This window comes from Physeter macrocephalus, chromosome 20 (assembly GCF_002837175.3).
Source record: "Physeter macrocephalus isolate SW-GA chromosome 20, ASM283717v5, whole genome shotgun sequence".
Classification (NCBI taxonomy): domain Eukaryota; kingdom Metazoa; phylum Chordata; class Mammalia; order Artiodactyla; family Physeteridae; genus Physeter; species Physeter macrocephalus.
Window position 1 is genome coordinate 14,769,741 of NC_041233.1, and position 13,301 is coordinate 14,783,041.

General features: G+C 39.8%; 1 protein-coding gene across 2 annotated transcripts in view; it reads left to right on the forward strand.

Annotated features, from left to right (window-relative positions):
• ARID5B (AT-rich interaction domain 5B) overlaps window positions 1-13,301 on the forward strand; it is a 190,342-nt gene that overhangs the window by 22,340 nt on the left and 154,701 nt on the right. For both annotated transcript variants that reach the window (XM_024115632.3, XM_024115633.3), the window contains one exon: window positions 9,225-9,450. In XM_024115632.3, the coding sequence (XP_023971400.1) occupies window positions 9,225-9,450 (226 nt within the window). The remainder of the gene's footprint in view (window positions 1-9,224; window positions 9,451-13,301) is intronic.

Here is a 13,301-nt window from a genome sequence, read left to right on the forward strand (position 1 = left end):
CTACTCCACCAGCCTAGTTACCCTGTGAGGTGGGTTTTTTTACCTGATCCCCCCCCCCCCCGCCCTTTTTTTTAGATGAGACCTTGGCGAGATAATGTCACGTCCCAAGATTAACATTGACATTAAACACAGTAGAGCTACCTTTGAACCTGGGTCCTTGAGACTCAGAAGCCAGTGCTTCCTCAGCTCTCAGTTTCCCCCAGCATGGAACATCCACACAGGGGGGACCATTAAAATAAATGTTGTATGCTTTGGGCCCAGCACAATCCATGGCTCCTTGGGAGGTACAAGAGAAGTAAAAGTTAAACGTCCTCGCCGTTAAAAAGTCTCTGCAATTCTGGTGTTTATTGTAGGAGAGAGAATTATGCAATTCAGAATCAAATACTGACACCTAACAGAGATTTAACATTATGTCACAGGTAATAAGCACAGTAATTCCCAGTTCGGGGACCAAGTTAGTGTTGATATCATTTTATTTTGCCGAGTAAGGACGTTAAAAAGCGGCTACCAGCATCCATTGCCATCCTCATTTTAGAGGAAAAAATGATGATTATAACACCAGATGGAAGGAGGAGAGGTGAAGTCCTAGAAAGGAGTGTGCAGGGAGCCTCTCCAGATAAGCGCTGCACCCTTCTCTCTGTCCTGGGGGCCCCCAGTGTGGCTCCATTAACAGAGCTCCTGGGACTGGTGGCTTCCAGTGACGTTCCCCCACAGAAGAGGGAGGGAGGAAGGAGAAGGAAGGCAGGTGTTTATTCCCTGTCCTTACATGGGAGGTTCCCCCAGGCTGTTGGTGTCCCTCTAAGGAAGAGTCACAGCCACTGGTAGAAGGATATGCTCTGGTCCTGGTAACCATCCCCCGCCCTTTTGACGATTTCACCCAGGAGTGGTGATAGCTGAGATGCTGTTAGCCCAGGTTCCTGCACTATCGCTCTCTTAGGGTTCTTTTATATCCCAACAACATCTTTGTCATTAGTCCCTTTGTAAAACCCTCCTCGGATTATCATTACTCAACTGTTCCATCTCTTTCCTGTTGGGATCCTGGCTGATAACAAGGGTAGTCCTTAAAATCTAGCATATTTAGCTTCTTGAAATACTCACTGTTGTCTTCATTTTTATCATTTCATTTTTCTCATTTCATCACTGACCAGTGAAAGCTTCATCTTGTTGACCCACATTACCATTCTCTTTTGCCACACCTTCTTGGACCTCTGATTGGCAACCACGTGCCTGCAGAGTGAAACCTTTTACTCACTTTGTAGATGTCCTGTTAGCAGAACATACTAATGTGTAACAGGGAGAGTCATGGGGCAGATGGTGCCTTGAATATCAGGTATCTGAGGGAGGCTTGCAAGCAATGGAAGTGGCCAACGCAGCCAGGCCCAACAGGGCACTTTCTTCCCCTTGCCTGAGTCCATTGGTGCAAAAATCCAGGATGTTTGGGGACAATAAGGTGAATATGCTGTGTTTTCCTGTTTTCATTCTACGCCCGCCCCCCCTGCCCCTGCCAACCCCTCTGATAATACACGTATGTGTTTATTGTCCTTTGGGCTCCATTAACAGCTGAACATGGCTGTCCTCAGCAATGGTCTGTTATTGGGTACCACGTGGTGCTATAGGGAAGGTTCCGTTCATGTTTTCTCTCCTGAGGAATGATACATTAATTTAAAAAATATATATATAGGTTTAGCTCTGTTTAACAGAGACCCAGAATTAAAGCTGCTTAAATAAGTTGGGAGTTCAAAATCTCTCATGTCACAGCCTATGGGTAAATGTTTCAGGGTTAGTATGATGGCTGTGTTCTACGAAGTCATCTAGAGACCTGACTCCCTCTAGCGTTTTCTCCTAAGAGATGTGCCTTTATTTGTATGATCCAAAGGCATATCCATCCCCTCTGAGGGCCTTCCCTGGAAGTTGCGCACATCACTGATACATCCCATTGGTCAAAACTTGGTCACATGGCTGCATCTGGCTGTAAGGGAAGCAGGGAGGTGGTGTCTGTTTCTGTGCCGAGCAAATTAGCAGTCTGTTACTGAAGATGAAAGGAAGAATAGATGTGGGCAAAAAGTTAACCACAGTTGGGGAGTATTAAGTTCTTCTTGTGTCAACTAAGCTCTTTTCTTACGCATAAGCCAAGTTGGTAGTACAGTTCGGCTGAACTTGAGTTGACTCTTGAGATCTAAATTGAGGACTGGACAAAGGACTGAAGTCTGGATGAAGGTTTGAACCAACTAGTTGGAACCAAACTACAGAATGTAGTCATGGCCTTAGAGAGTAACATTGGAATCTCCATGGAGAATGACTTCTTCAAGGAGTGATATGCAGAGAAGGAAGACTGGACCCAGATAGCATATAAAGATAAATGTTTCCTACATTTTTCCTGTAGGGAAAGAGAATGAGGAAGGAGGGAAATTGAACAAAACAAAGGAATGTGGAGGTGTTAGGCATTGGGTAGGTATTTTTCATGGGCCACTGAGTATCTGTACGTTTGTGAGCAAAGCCACAGACTCTTCGTTCCAACTATCTTTTCAAGGATGTTTATATAGTGAACGGCCCTGGAAGATGGAGCTAGTTCCTTCCTCCAGAGCAAAGGGCAGACATACTTATTGATCAGTATTAAAAGATTTGGGTTCCCTATGCTTGGGGTTCTTCTCCTGAAATGCACCCCACTCTGTATACACATATCATCTAGCCCTCTTGGTACGTCTTTTTGGGAATTGGGTATCAAAGATCCAACACAAATGCTGATACTTCGACTACAGCTATTTCTGTGAGCTATAAACCATTGTTTGTCTCTGACCAGGAGTCTGTGTCCTCTGCAAGCATCCATGAAGCTGTGACAAGCTAACTTATAAGTTTGAAAGTAGAGTAAAATCTCAGATTCTTCACAATTCTTAACAAGAGGGAGAGTTTCAAGTCAAAGGTAGAGTTGTTCATTATTAAATTGTTACTAAGACATTAAGGAAAGTTAAGAATAAGAACGGCCTTGGTTAGTGATACAGTGATTTTCAAAGTTTTTGGACTCAAGACCCTTTACGCTCAAAATATTTAGGACCGCAAAGGAGCTTTGATTTATGTTGGTTATATCTACTGGTATTAGAAATTAAAACTTAAAATGATTTTAAATGCTTACTAACTTATTTAAAAATAAAAATAATGTGACATTTATATGCCAAAAAAATGAATGTCAAGCTGACCCTCACACTTTATAGAAAACTAAGTCAAAATGGATTACACTTCTAAATGTAAAACTTCGGGAAGAAAACAAAGGAGAAACTCTTCGTGACCAGGAATTAGGCAAAGAGTTCATAGATATAACAGTAAAACCACAATCCATAGAAGGAAAACACTGACCAATTGGACTTGATCAAAGTATGAAACTTTCATTTTGTGAAACACGCTGTTAAAAGAATGAAGAGACAAGCTACAGAACAGGAGAAAATATTTTCAAACCCCATATCTGGTAAAAGACTTGTATCAAGAGGGTACAAGAACTCTCAAAACTCAACAGTAAGAAAACAAACAACCCAATGTTTAAAAATGGGCAAAAGACTTAAACACACACTTCATCAGAAAGGATATACGGATGGCAAATTAGCACCTGAAAAGATGTTCAACATCATCAGCCATTAGGGAAATGAAAATTAAACACATGATCAGAAACCACTACGCACATATTAAAATGGCAATAATAAATTAACAGTGACAGTATCAAGTGCTGGTAAGGATGGGGGACAATTGGAACTGTCACACATTGCTGGTTGGAATGCAAAATGGTACAGCCACCCTGGAAAACAGTTGGCCAGCTTCTGCAAAATTAAATATGTAATTACTATATGACTCAACAATCCCTCTCCTAGGTATTTACTCTAGAGAACTGAAAATGTGTGTTCACACGAAAACTTGTACATGAATATTTATAGCAGCTCTATTTGTAATCGCCAAAATTGGAAACAACCCAGTGTCCCTCAGTGGGACAGATCCATAACATGAGCTACTACTCAGCAGAAAAAAAGGAACAAGCTGTTGATATAGGCAGCAGCATGGGTGGCTCTCAAAGGAATTATGCAAAGTGAAAGAAGCAGCCTTAAAAGATTTCATACTGTGTGATTTAATTTGTATGACATTTTGTAAAAGAGAAAACTATACCAAGCACAGATCAGAGGTTGCCATGTGTACTGTGGTATACATAGAACTGTACATAAAAAAAGGAAAATTTACTGTAAGTTAATTTTTAAAAATATTAATACAATGAAAATGGGAATATAAAGCCATCATGTAAATGTAACACATTTTTATGAAAATTAACCTGACTTTCGAAAACAAAAAAAGATTAGTAAAGACAGTGGCATTGTTTTACATTTTTGTAAATTTCTTTACTGCCGAGCTTAATAGAGACAGCTGTATTCTCTTATCTCCTTTCTGTATTCACTCTTTTGCCATACCATCTGTCTTGTAGTCACTGGAAAACCCCACTCTACACTTGAAAGAGAATAAGAGTGAAAAAAGCAAATAATTTCTTAGTATTATTATGATCATTGTTTTGACCCTATGGACCACCTGAAATAGTCTTGGGGATTCCCCAGGGTTCCTGGGCCACACTTTGAGAACCACTGACATATAATGTACTGTCCCAAATTTCAGTCATTTTCATAGCATCTTGACCTTTTTTTTTTTTTTTTTTTTTTTTTGCCATACCCACATCTACTGGGTTTATTTAATGGCTTTGTTGAAACCGACCCATTGTTTTTTAACTAAAATTTATTTAAAAAGGAAACTTCTATATCTCCTATAAATGGGAAACCAGTACCACTTCCCCATAAGTGGAAAGTTACCAGCAAAATAAATAAGCAATGAGTAACTTATATTAAATATTAAAAGGTTCATCCATGAACCATCTGTACTCATCTGTGTGGCACTCTTTGGAAAACACTAATTCAGAGAAGCAATGACAGTGATGACAGCTAAATCCGATGTACCACTTCATTTATGTTAACACATTTAATCCTCACCATTACTGTCATAGATAGACAGTATCATTAACCTTTTTTTTTTTTGCGGTACGCGGGCCTCTCACTGTTGTGGCCTCTCCCGTCGCGGAGCACAGGCTCCGGACGCGCAGGCTCAGCGGCCATGGCTCACGGGCCCAGCCGCTCCACACGCATGTGGGATCTTCCCGGACCGGGGCACGAACCCGTGTCCCCTGCATCGGCAGGCGGACTCTCAACCACTGCGCCACCAGGGAAGCCCCATTAACCTTTTTTAAAAACATACGTTTAAAAAAACGGAAGCACAGGGAAGTTAAAGAAGTTGCCCAGTATTCCACAGGGAGTAAATGGGAGGGCTGGGATTTGAACCCAGGCAGTCTGGCTCCGGAGTCCAGGATGAATGCTGCCTTGGCCAATAGGAAACCTGGATTCCTGTCCAAGTTCTGCCTGAAGTTGGCAGTCGGACATGTCACTGAACCTTACTGTCCTCATCATTAAAGTGAGGGAGGTGGGATAAATTAGGGTGTGGACGTTTAAATGGTGGGTACCTGCCCAAGGGGCCAGGCAGGTAAAGGAACGGTGGACTGAGTGTAAGGCGATAGGAGCGGTGGGGTCAGTGGCAGACTAGAGAACTTGCATCTCATCTAAAGAAAGCAACCTCTACTGAGTTTCAACTTTTTTGTTTTGAGGGTTTTTTTCTCTTTTTTTTTCCCCCAGATAACCCTTTATTTTATTTTATAAGAGAAGATAGAAGTCAGGAGACTTTGTGTAAAGTTTCCCAATTGTTTTTTTTTTAAATTAATTAATTAATTTTTGGCTGCATTGGGTCTTCGTTGCTGTGCACGGGCTTTCTCTAGTTGCGGCGAGCAGGGGCTGCTCTTTGTTGCAGTGCACAGGCTTCTTATTGCTGTGACTTCTCTTGTTGCGGAGCACGGGCTCTAGGCGTGTGGGCTCAGTAGTTGTGGCGTGTGGGCTCAGTAGTTGTGGCTCGTGGGTTCAGTAGTTGTGGCTCGTGGGCTCTAGAGCGCATGCTCAGTAGTTGTGGCGCACGGGCTTAGTTGCTTCGCGGCATGTGGGATCTTCCTGGACCAGGGGTCGAACCCGTGTCCCCTGCATTGGCAGGCGGATTCTTTTTTTTTTTTTTTTTGTGGTATGCGGGCCTCCCTCTGTTGTGGCCTCTCCCGTTGCGGAGCACAGGCTCCAGACGCGCAGGCTCAGCAGCCATGGCTCACGGGCCCAGCCACTCCGCGGCATGTGGGATCTTCCCAGACCGGGGCGCGAACCCGGTTCCCCTGCATCGGCAGGCGGACTCGCAACCACTGCGCCACCAGGGAAGCCCAGGCAGGCGGATTCTTAACCACTGCGCCACCAGGGGAGTCCCAAGTTTCCCAATTCTTACAACACTTAGAGAGGCCAGCCATACGCATAGGCTGGCTGATACATGGCTTCTTGACCAGCTGATCTCCTCTGACTTAGAGGAGTTTGTGATTGAGTATGCTGTTATTATGCAGTGGGAGAAACAAAATCCAAACGACAGAAATAGGCAGTTTGAAACAATGATGAAAGGGGATATGGACTTAGAAAGTATCCCAACACAGCCTACATAAATATTGATTAGGCTCTGGGTTAATTGAAAAGCCAAAGTGCATTTATAGAATAACAAGGTGTATTTCTTTGTGTTCCTTTTGGGTTGCATTAGAGTAAATCAGCAGTATTTATTCAGTGCTAATTCTCGTTTGCAGAGAGCTAATGTAATCATGAGATGAGCTTATTGAAATTCTTTTCTTAGACATAGAGACTTGCCCAAGAATGGTGAGCATTAGGAACTTTAGTCAGCAACTGCCTCAGAATAGTAAATACGAACATGTGATTTACGCCATTGTGTGTACAAAGTAATGTTTCCTGAGACATTTTCTATATATATGTTGGCTATTTTGTTTTGGGGGTTGGTTTTTCGCTTCCCCCTCCTCCGCTTAATCAGATTTCCTTCTAAATCCTGGCATTTGACAATGTTGCAAGGCCAGTTTCTCTGTGAATCCACAGTGAAACATACTGGTGGTTTCACAGTTAATTCAAACTTGGGTTTACGGCTTATACATGTTTATTTGAATTGCTGCATTTGTTTTTATGCATTGTGTATATATTCAGAAGGTCTGTTTCAGAGATTGAGAGAAAGGAGGGAGGACCAAACCTGTAGACTGGATCTTGAAAGATGGGTTTATTCATCAATGACATCATAAGGATTGTATTTTCTCTCGGTTAATAAACTATTTGTTTGGCGGGTGTTGGAAGCCAGCCAGAGCTAGTCATGCCATTTCTTGGAAAAGTTCTGAAGCAACTGGTAATTGAAATGATAATCATTTGATCATAGTTAGAGCTATTTGAAAATAACACTCATCTCCAAACTTGTCTCTTCTAGGGAACCATACTTGGTAAAATTGTTGCCAAATTCCATCTTTGCTAATATTGAGACTTATATACCTTGATACTTAATTATTTTCCAGTATATTCTAAACTTGATTTCTGGTGTGCCCTGTCCAGAAGCTTTCCATGTGCTTTGAAACAGTACCCAGCCTGAATTTTTATTCTGACATTTAATAATCACCATGTAATAGCTATAAAATGCGTGACAACTATAGATCTTTTATTTCGAGAGGATGGTGTAGTGAATCTGAGTGAAATCATCCATTGAAATGGTACTTTGTAATATGCCCCATTGTTTATATAAAGTATTGAAATTTTTTTTCTTGAGCAGAGAATAAAAACAGTTTCTATTTTGTCTCCCATTTAGTGGAAGTTCATATTTAATCATGATAAGAGAAAGGATTCCATTACAAAAGTTTTACTTTTCATTTTTGATAGAGTATTTGTTATTTTCCTGCTGCCTAACAAACTCTTCTCAGAGGCAGCTTGGAACTGGATGAGGAAAAGTGAAATTTTAGATACTACCTTAAAAGATTTTTTTAAAAACTGAATCCGGGGCTTCTTATTGTATGAAGCTTATCTTAATAAACCCTTTTTTGTGTGCTTTGGAGTAGTGTGTGTGTGTGTGTGTGTGTGTGTGTGTGTGTGTGTGTGTGTAGGTGGGAGAGAAGGAGGAAAGAGTCATGTTTTACAGCAAAATTAGCCAAAATCACTTGTGAATTCCCTTTGTCTAATAGCTCAGAGACATCTTCCTGTTGTTGTTTGTCAAAAATATTTCTAAGATTTTGTAAGCTTAGGGGTTTTCACAGCTCAGCTTTCTTCAGAAATGTGAAGTAAAAGAAATGAAAGAAGTCAGTTCAAGTTGAAATGTCAAATGCTTCAAATAATTTAACTTAAAACCCAGTGAGATGATCTTCTTAAGCCTTTTCCAAAGAATCTTCGGGAAAGAGAGGCCCTCCTTTGCTCTATGTACGGATATCTATTAAATATCTTGCTGGATTAATTCTGAGTCAGAAAAGTTGGTCGTTTCCTGGAAGCAATTAAAGATGCTTAAAATTGAAATTTATGATCCATAGGAGAAACTTAAGTTTCAACTACTTTTCTTAGATACAAAGGCTTTCTCCTCACTTGCCCTCTTGCCTCTTACCCCATATGTATTAAAAGAAAAAATCAGTTCATTTCTCAACTTACAAAGTTTTTAAGAAATATGAGAATGTGTAAGTTTCTTTCAGTGGGAAGCACATAACATTTATGAAGTATTTCTTTGGGGATTACATCACAGTTTTATTTAATTTTAGGACAAAAGTTAAATTCAATATTTGTGTATAAGCCAAGGGAAAATGTACCATAAACATAGGAATTTGGGGGTGAGTCAGAGTTCCAAGAATCCCAGATTTACTTAGACCATTTATATAGAGACAGGCTAACCATTAGTCATCTAGTTCTCACTTTTTTACTTTTGTAAAATTAATGGCACCTAAAAATTAGCTTTCACCCATGTGGTCAAGTAGAGAGAGTGAGCTTTGGCAAATAGCATTAAAAATGGCTATTAGAATTACTGTCCAGTTTTCGGACATTTTCTAAGCACATAACAAATAAATCCTATAAATTATTCCTCAAGTAGACCACAAGCAGCGAAAAACCATTGAAATGAAGTGAGTTTTTGAAGGTTCTCTGTCACCAAAAAACCACGTTGTCTGCTTACATTAGGTTCAGCTGCTCAAATGGTGTTTCAGATGGGCTTTATTGAAAATGTATCATTTACTTCAGAACCACCAATAATGTTTTTTGTTCTCCCGCCACTACCTCTTATAGGATGAAGTCATTGCTGTTTCCGAAAAGGTGATTGTGAAGCTTGAAGACCTGGTCAAGTGGGTACATTCTGATTTCTCCAAGTGGAGATGTGGCCTTCAAGCTGGGTCAGTGAAAATGGAGTCCCTGGGAAGGCATGGACAGAAGGAAGCTCTGCTGAAGTACCGCCAGTCAACCTTGAACAGTGGACTCAACTTCAAAGACGTTCTCAAGGAAAAGGCTGACCTTGGTAATTATCGTTTGTACTTCTAAATCTAATGTGTGGGCGTATACAGTAACCTACTTTTTTTATTGTAGGTTTTTCTGGAAACCCTGTCATTCATATATGCATATAATTTCTTTAACCTCAGAGGGACCTGGGAATATGGATGGACAGATGACTGGGTGTGGAAGGGGTGGATGTTACCTCTTGAATCACAGGACCTTCTCTGTGTGGAACCCTGTGCTGGAAACTGGGTGATATAGTAACACTCAGCGTTTAGCAGCTTCCAGTTGCCGTCAAGGCATAAGACTTAAGTGAGGCACCAAAAGTTGAATTAATGGAGAGTTTAAATATTTGTTCTGAGTAGATAATATGACATTTTTTAACACCACATCAGAATTTCATGTTTTATGTTGGAAGGAAAGCAAAGTGAGGAAGAGAGATGAGTTACTTAATGTGGAGCAGGAGGACAGTTTCAAAGCAGGGGAACTACTGGTTCGCAACTCATGGCATAGGTTCCCCAGAGTTTTTAGGGTTTAATGGTCACCATCAACTCTATGGTTTTTTCTTTCCTTCCTTCCCTTCTTCACTATAGGTTTGGGATTTGGAGTAGTTATTCTGTTTAGTGTTTGAATCCTGACTCTGTTGCTTACTTAGCTGTGTGGCCTTGGGCAAATAATTTAACCTCCAAGCCGCAGCTTCCCCATCTGGAAAACCTGGAAACTTTTCAGGGTCACTGGGAGATGTAAGATACAAAGGGTCTAGCACAGTGATCGGTGTATATTGGTGGTTGGAGAGGAGCGCCATAATTAATTCTATTGCTTTTTCTCAACACTCCTTCTCCAGTGACTTTTTTGTGTTCTTTCCTGCTTGTTTTTTTCCTTTATAACTCCTTGTGGCATTCACTGACTTACTTTCCTAGCAATTGCTCAAGACCAAAGTTGTTGACCTCTGATTTAGACTACTTATTTCCTCTTTAGGCAAAGAGGAACTTCACTTTTAACATATTAAGACATCTTTTTCTTTCGTTCTAGCACAGTGCTGATTTTCATAGCCCTATTTTATGCCTTAATGTAACAACTTCCTGTTGTTTTTTTAACCTAGATTTTAACTACTACAACAAACCTAGACTTTTTATTTTAATAGGCATAAAGAGACTGAGTAACACCCGTAACTGACTTGTCTTTCATGTGATTCTGGTTTGTGATGAGCTGTGCTGTGTTTTGGGAATAGCATTAATATTTGCTTTTAGTTTAACAATCAACAGTTTCCTGGCATCTTTTGGTAGATGTCAGGCAGTAATATTTTGGTCATGGTGACCTGATTGTCATGTGCCCATTTAGAGAAAATTATTAATCTAGTGGTTTTCATTTCAAAATTAAAGAATTTTTTTTAATCATCTTCCTATACAGGCTGTTAACATGGCCAATTTTGTGAACACACCATGACTAGCCTTCTGACATGTGGTAATGCTGAATAATACAGCTGTTGTATTACTTGCCTAATATATGATCTAAGTTGTATTGCTATTGTCTTATGTTTTCCTTAACATTAAAACCTTTCTTCTGTTGGTTTGATTTTTTTTTTTTTTTTAGTTATGAAATATACTGTTACTAATAAAAAACTTAAACAGGAAACCCATGGGGGAACAAAAGGATGTGTAGATGGTTAAGCTTGATGTCATGCATATAAACAAGAGTATTTATAGAAGAGTTGTTTTGTATTTAAAATTGATAGTTTATTAATGAATGAAAAGAAACCCAACCTCTTAATTTCATCAAAAGATTTAGAGGTTTTGATCTTCCTGAATTCTAAAAATGTCCATAATCAAACTTTTTTTAAAAAACTAATTAATTTATTTATGGCTGTGTTGGGTCTTCGTTTCTGTGCGAGGGCTTTCTCTAGTTGTGGCGAGCAGGGGCCACTCCTCATCGCGGTGCGCGGGCCTCTCGCTATCACAGCCTCTCTTGTTGCGGAGCACAGGCTCCAGACGCGCAGGCTCAGTAATTGTGGCGCACGGGCCCAGTTGCTCTGCGGCGTGTGGGATCCGCCCAGACCAGGGCGCGAACCCGCGTCCCCTGCATTGGCAGGCAGACTCCCAACCACTGCGCCACCAGGGAAGCCCCCATAATCAAACTTTTTAATAATTGATTCCAGAAGAAACTGGTTTATAGTGAACATTCAAAGTACTTATTGGTTTTTAAATCTTCTTGTTCATTAGACTCACTTAGGAAAATTTTTTAAATAATACTGATTGCTTAGTACAGCTTCCCCAGATTCTTCATTCAGTAGGATTGAGGCAAGGCCAAAGAATGTGTACTGATAAAAGGATCTCTAGGTGATACTGATTTTTTTTTTTTTTTTTTTTCCCTTTGGGTCTCATCTGGGAGACAGCTCTGTGAGTGATCAGTGCAGAGGAAGGGAAAATAAGCAACAGGAGATTTGATTGGGAAGCTCTCTGGTGAATAAGAAGCACCATGTATTTTTTCTTTTCTTTTCTTTTTTTTTAATGTAAAATACCCCTTTAAGGATAGAATTTGGAGCCTTGAAATTCTACTCAGTTGGTATGAACTGTGGGGAATTTGAGACAAATAGCTTTTGTAATTGGAATGCACACTGTGTTGTAATATGTGGAAAGAGAAACAAAAACTTTCCTTAATGTAATGAGTTTCCATTATCTGCTTGATCTAAGGTTTACAAGCCTACATTGTGGGGATTTATATTGGGGATATAGGGGATGTCATTTGCTGTGTGCATTCCTGTCCCAGCAACTTTCTCTTCAACCCCTTCCTTTCTCTGTCTGCAACATCAAAATATTTGTTGTCTGTACTTTTCTTTCTACACAGTGGTTTTCTTATCTCCCTTTCTCTTGGCCACAGTGAAACCACTTCCAGTACCACATTGTTAATGGAAGTTCACACACTTATTAGGTTTTTCCTTCTGTAAAACCCTTCCAACTCCTCATTGTTCTTACCAGAGCAAGAAGATGAACTCTGAGATTACTTAAGACCCTCCCTCTTTTTTTCTAGTGGAAGTAAGCAAAGAATGGAGCCATCTCACCTTTCTGTGGATAAAGTAAAACTGCAATATGTTATTTTTTTTAACTGAATTATTTCATCATGTTAAAACATCAATAATAACAAAATAATTAGGTTGACTCTTAAAGAAGGGATTTTACCATATAAAAGCTAATTAAAGAACTCTTCTTGCTCAGTGTTTAGGTAGAATAAATTCCCTTTAATCCCAGTTTGTGTCACTTCCTGTCTCGCTGAATAGTAAAAAAAAAAAAAAAAAAAAAAAAAAAAGAATGTTCTCACAAATGTGTGTCTGCCAACAAATTAATACTCCACAAAGAGAAACTCTGCCCCAAATGGCAGCTTCCAATAACTGCTCTGACTCAAATCACAACTCTTTCATTTTTTTATCCCTTTCCCCTTCAAGGACAATATTTGGGGATGTCATGTTTGCTTTTTAAAAACCTATGGCATTTTCATTTAAGATGGTAAATGGTGACTGAAACTGCAGATCTAGATAGTGGAGAAACTAACCATCTTAAAAAACACTTCTGAGATGTGTGAGAGTACATTCATCCTCTTCCCTCCTCTTTGTCCTTTTCACAGAAAGAAAGTTCAGTACGAAACCAATTCAGATTGTGACTTTACTCAGTGAGACATTTTACCTTTTTTCAGACGGTTTCATACTGACGTTTATAGAAAAGGAAGAAAGAAAAAATAACTATGTTAAAATAGAAGGGTTAAGGAATGTATTATTCATAAGCATAACGAACACAGGAACCTGTTTTTCCAGAAGAATCGGGTTGATTAAATCATTCACTACACAAGCCTCTAGTTATTTATTTTTGTCTTCAGAATTACAGT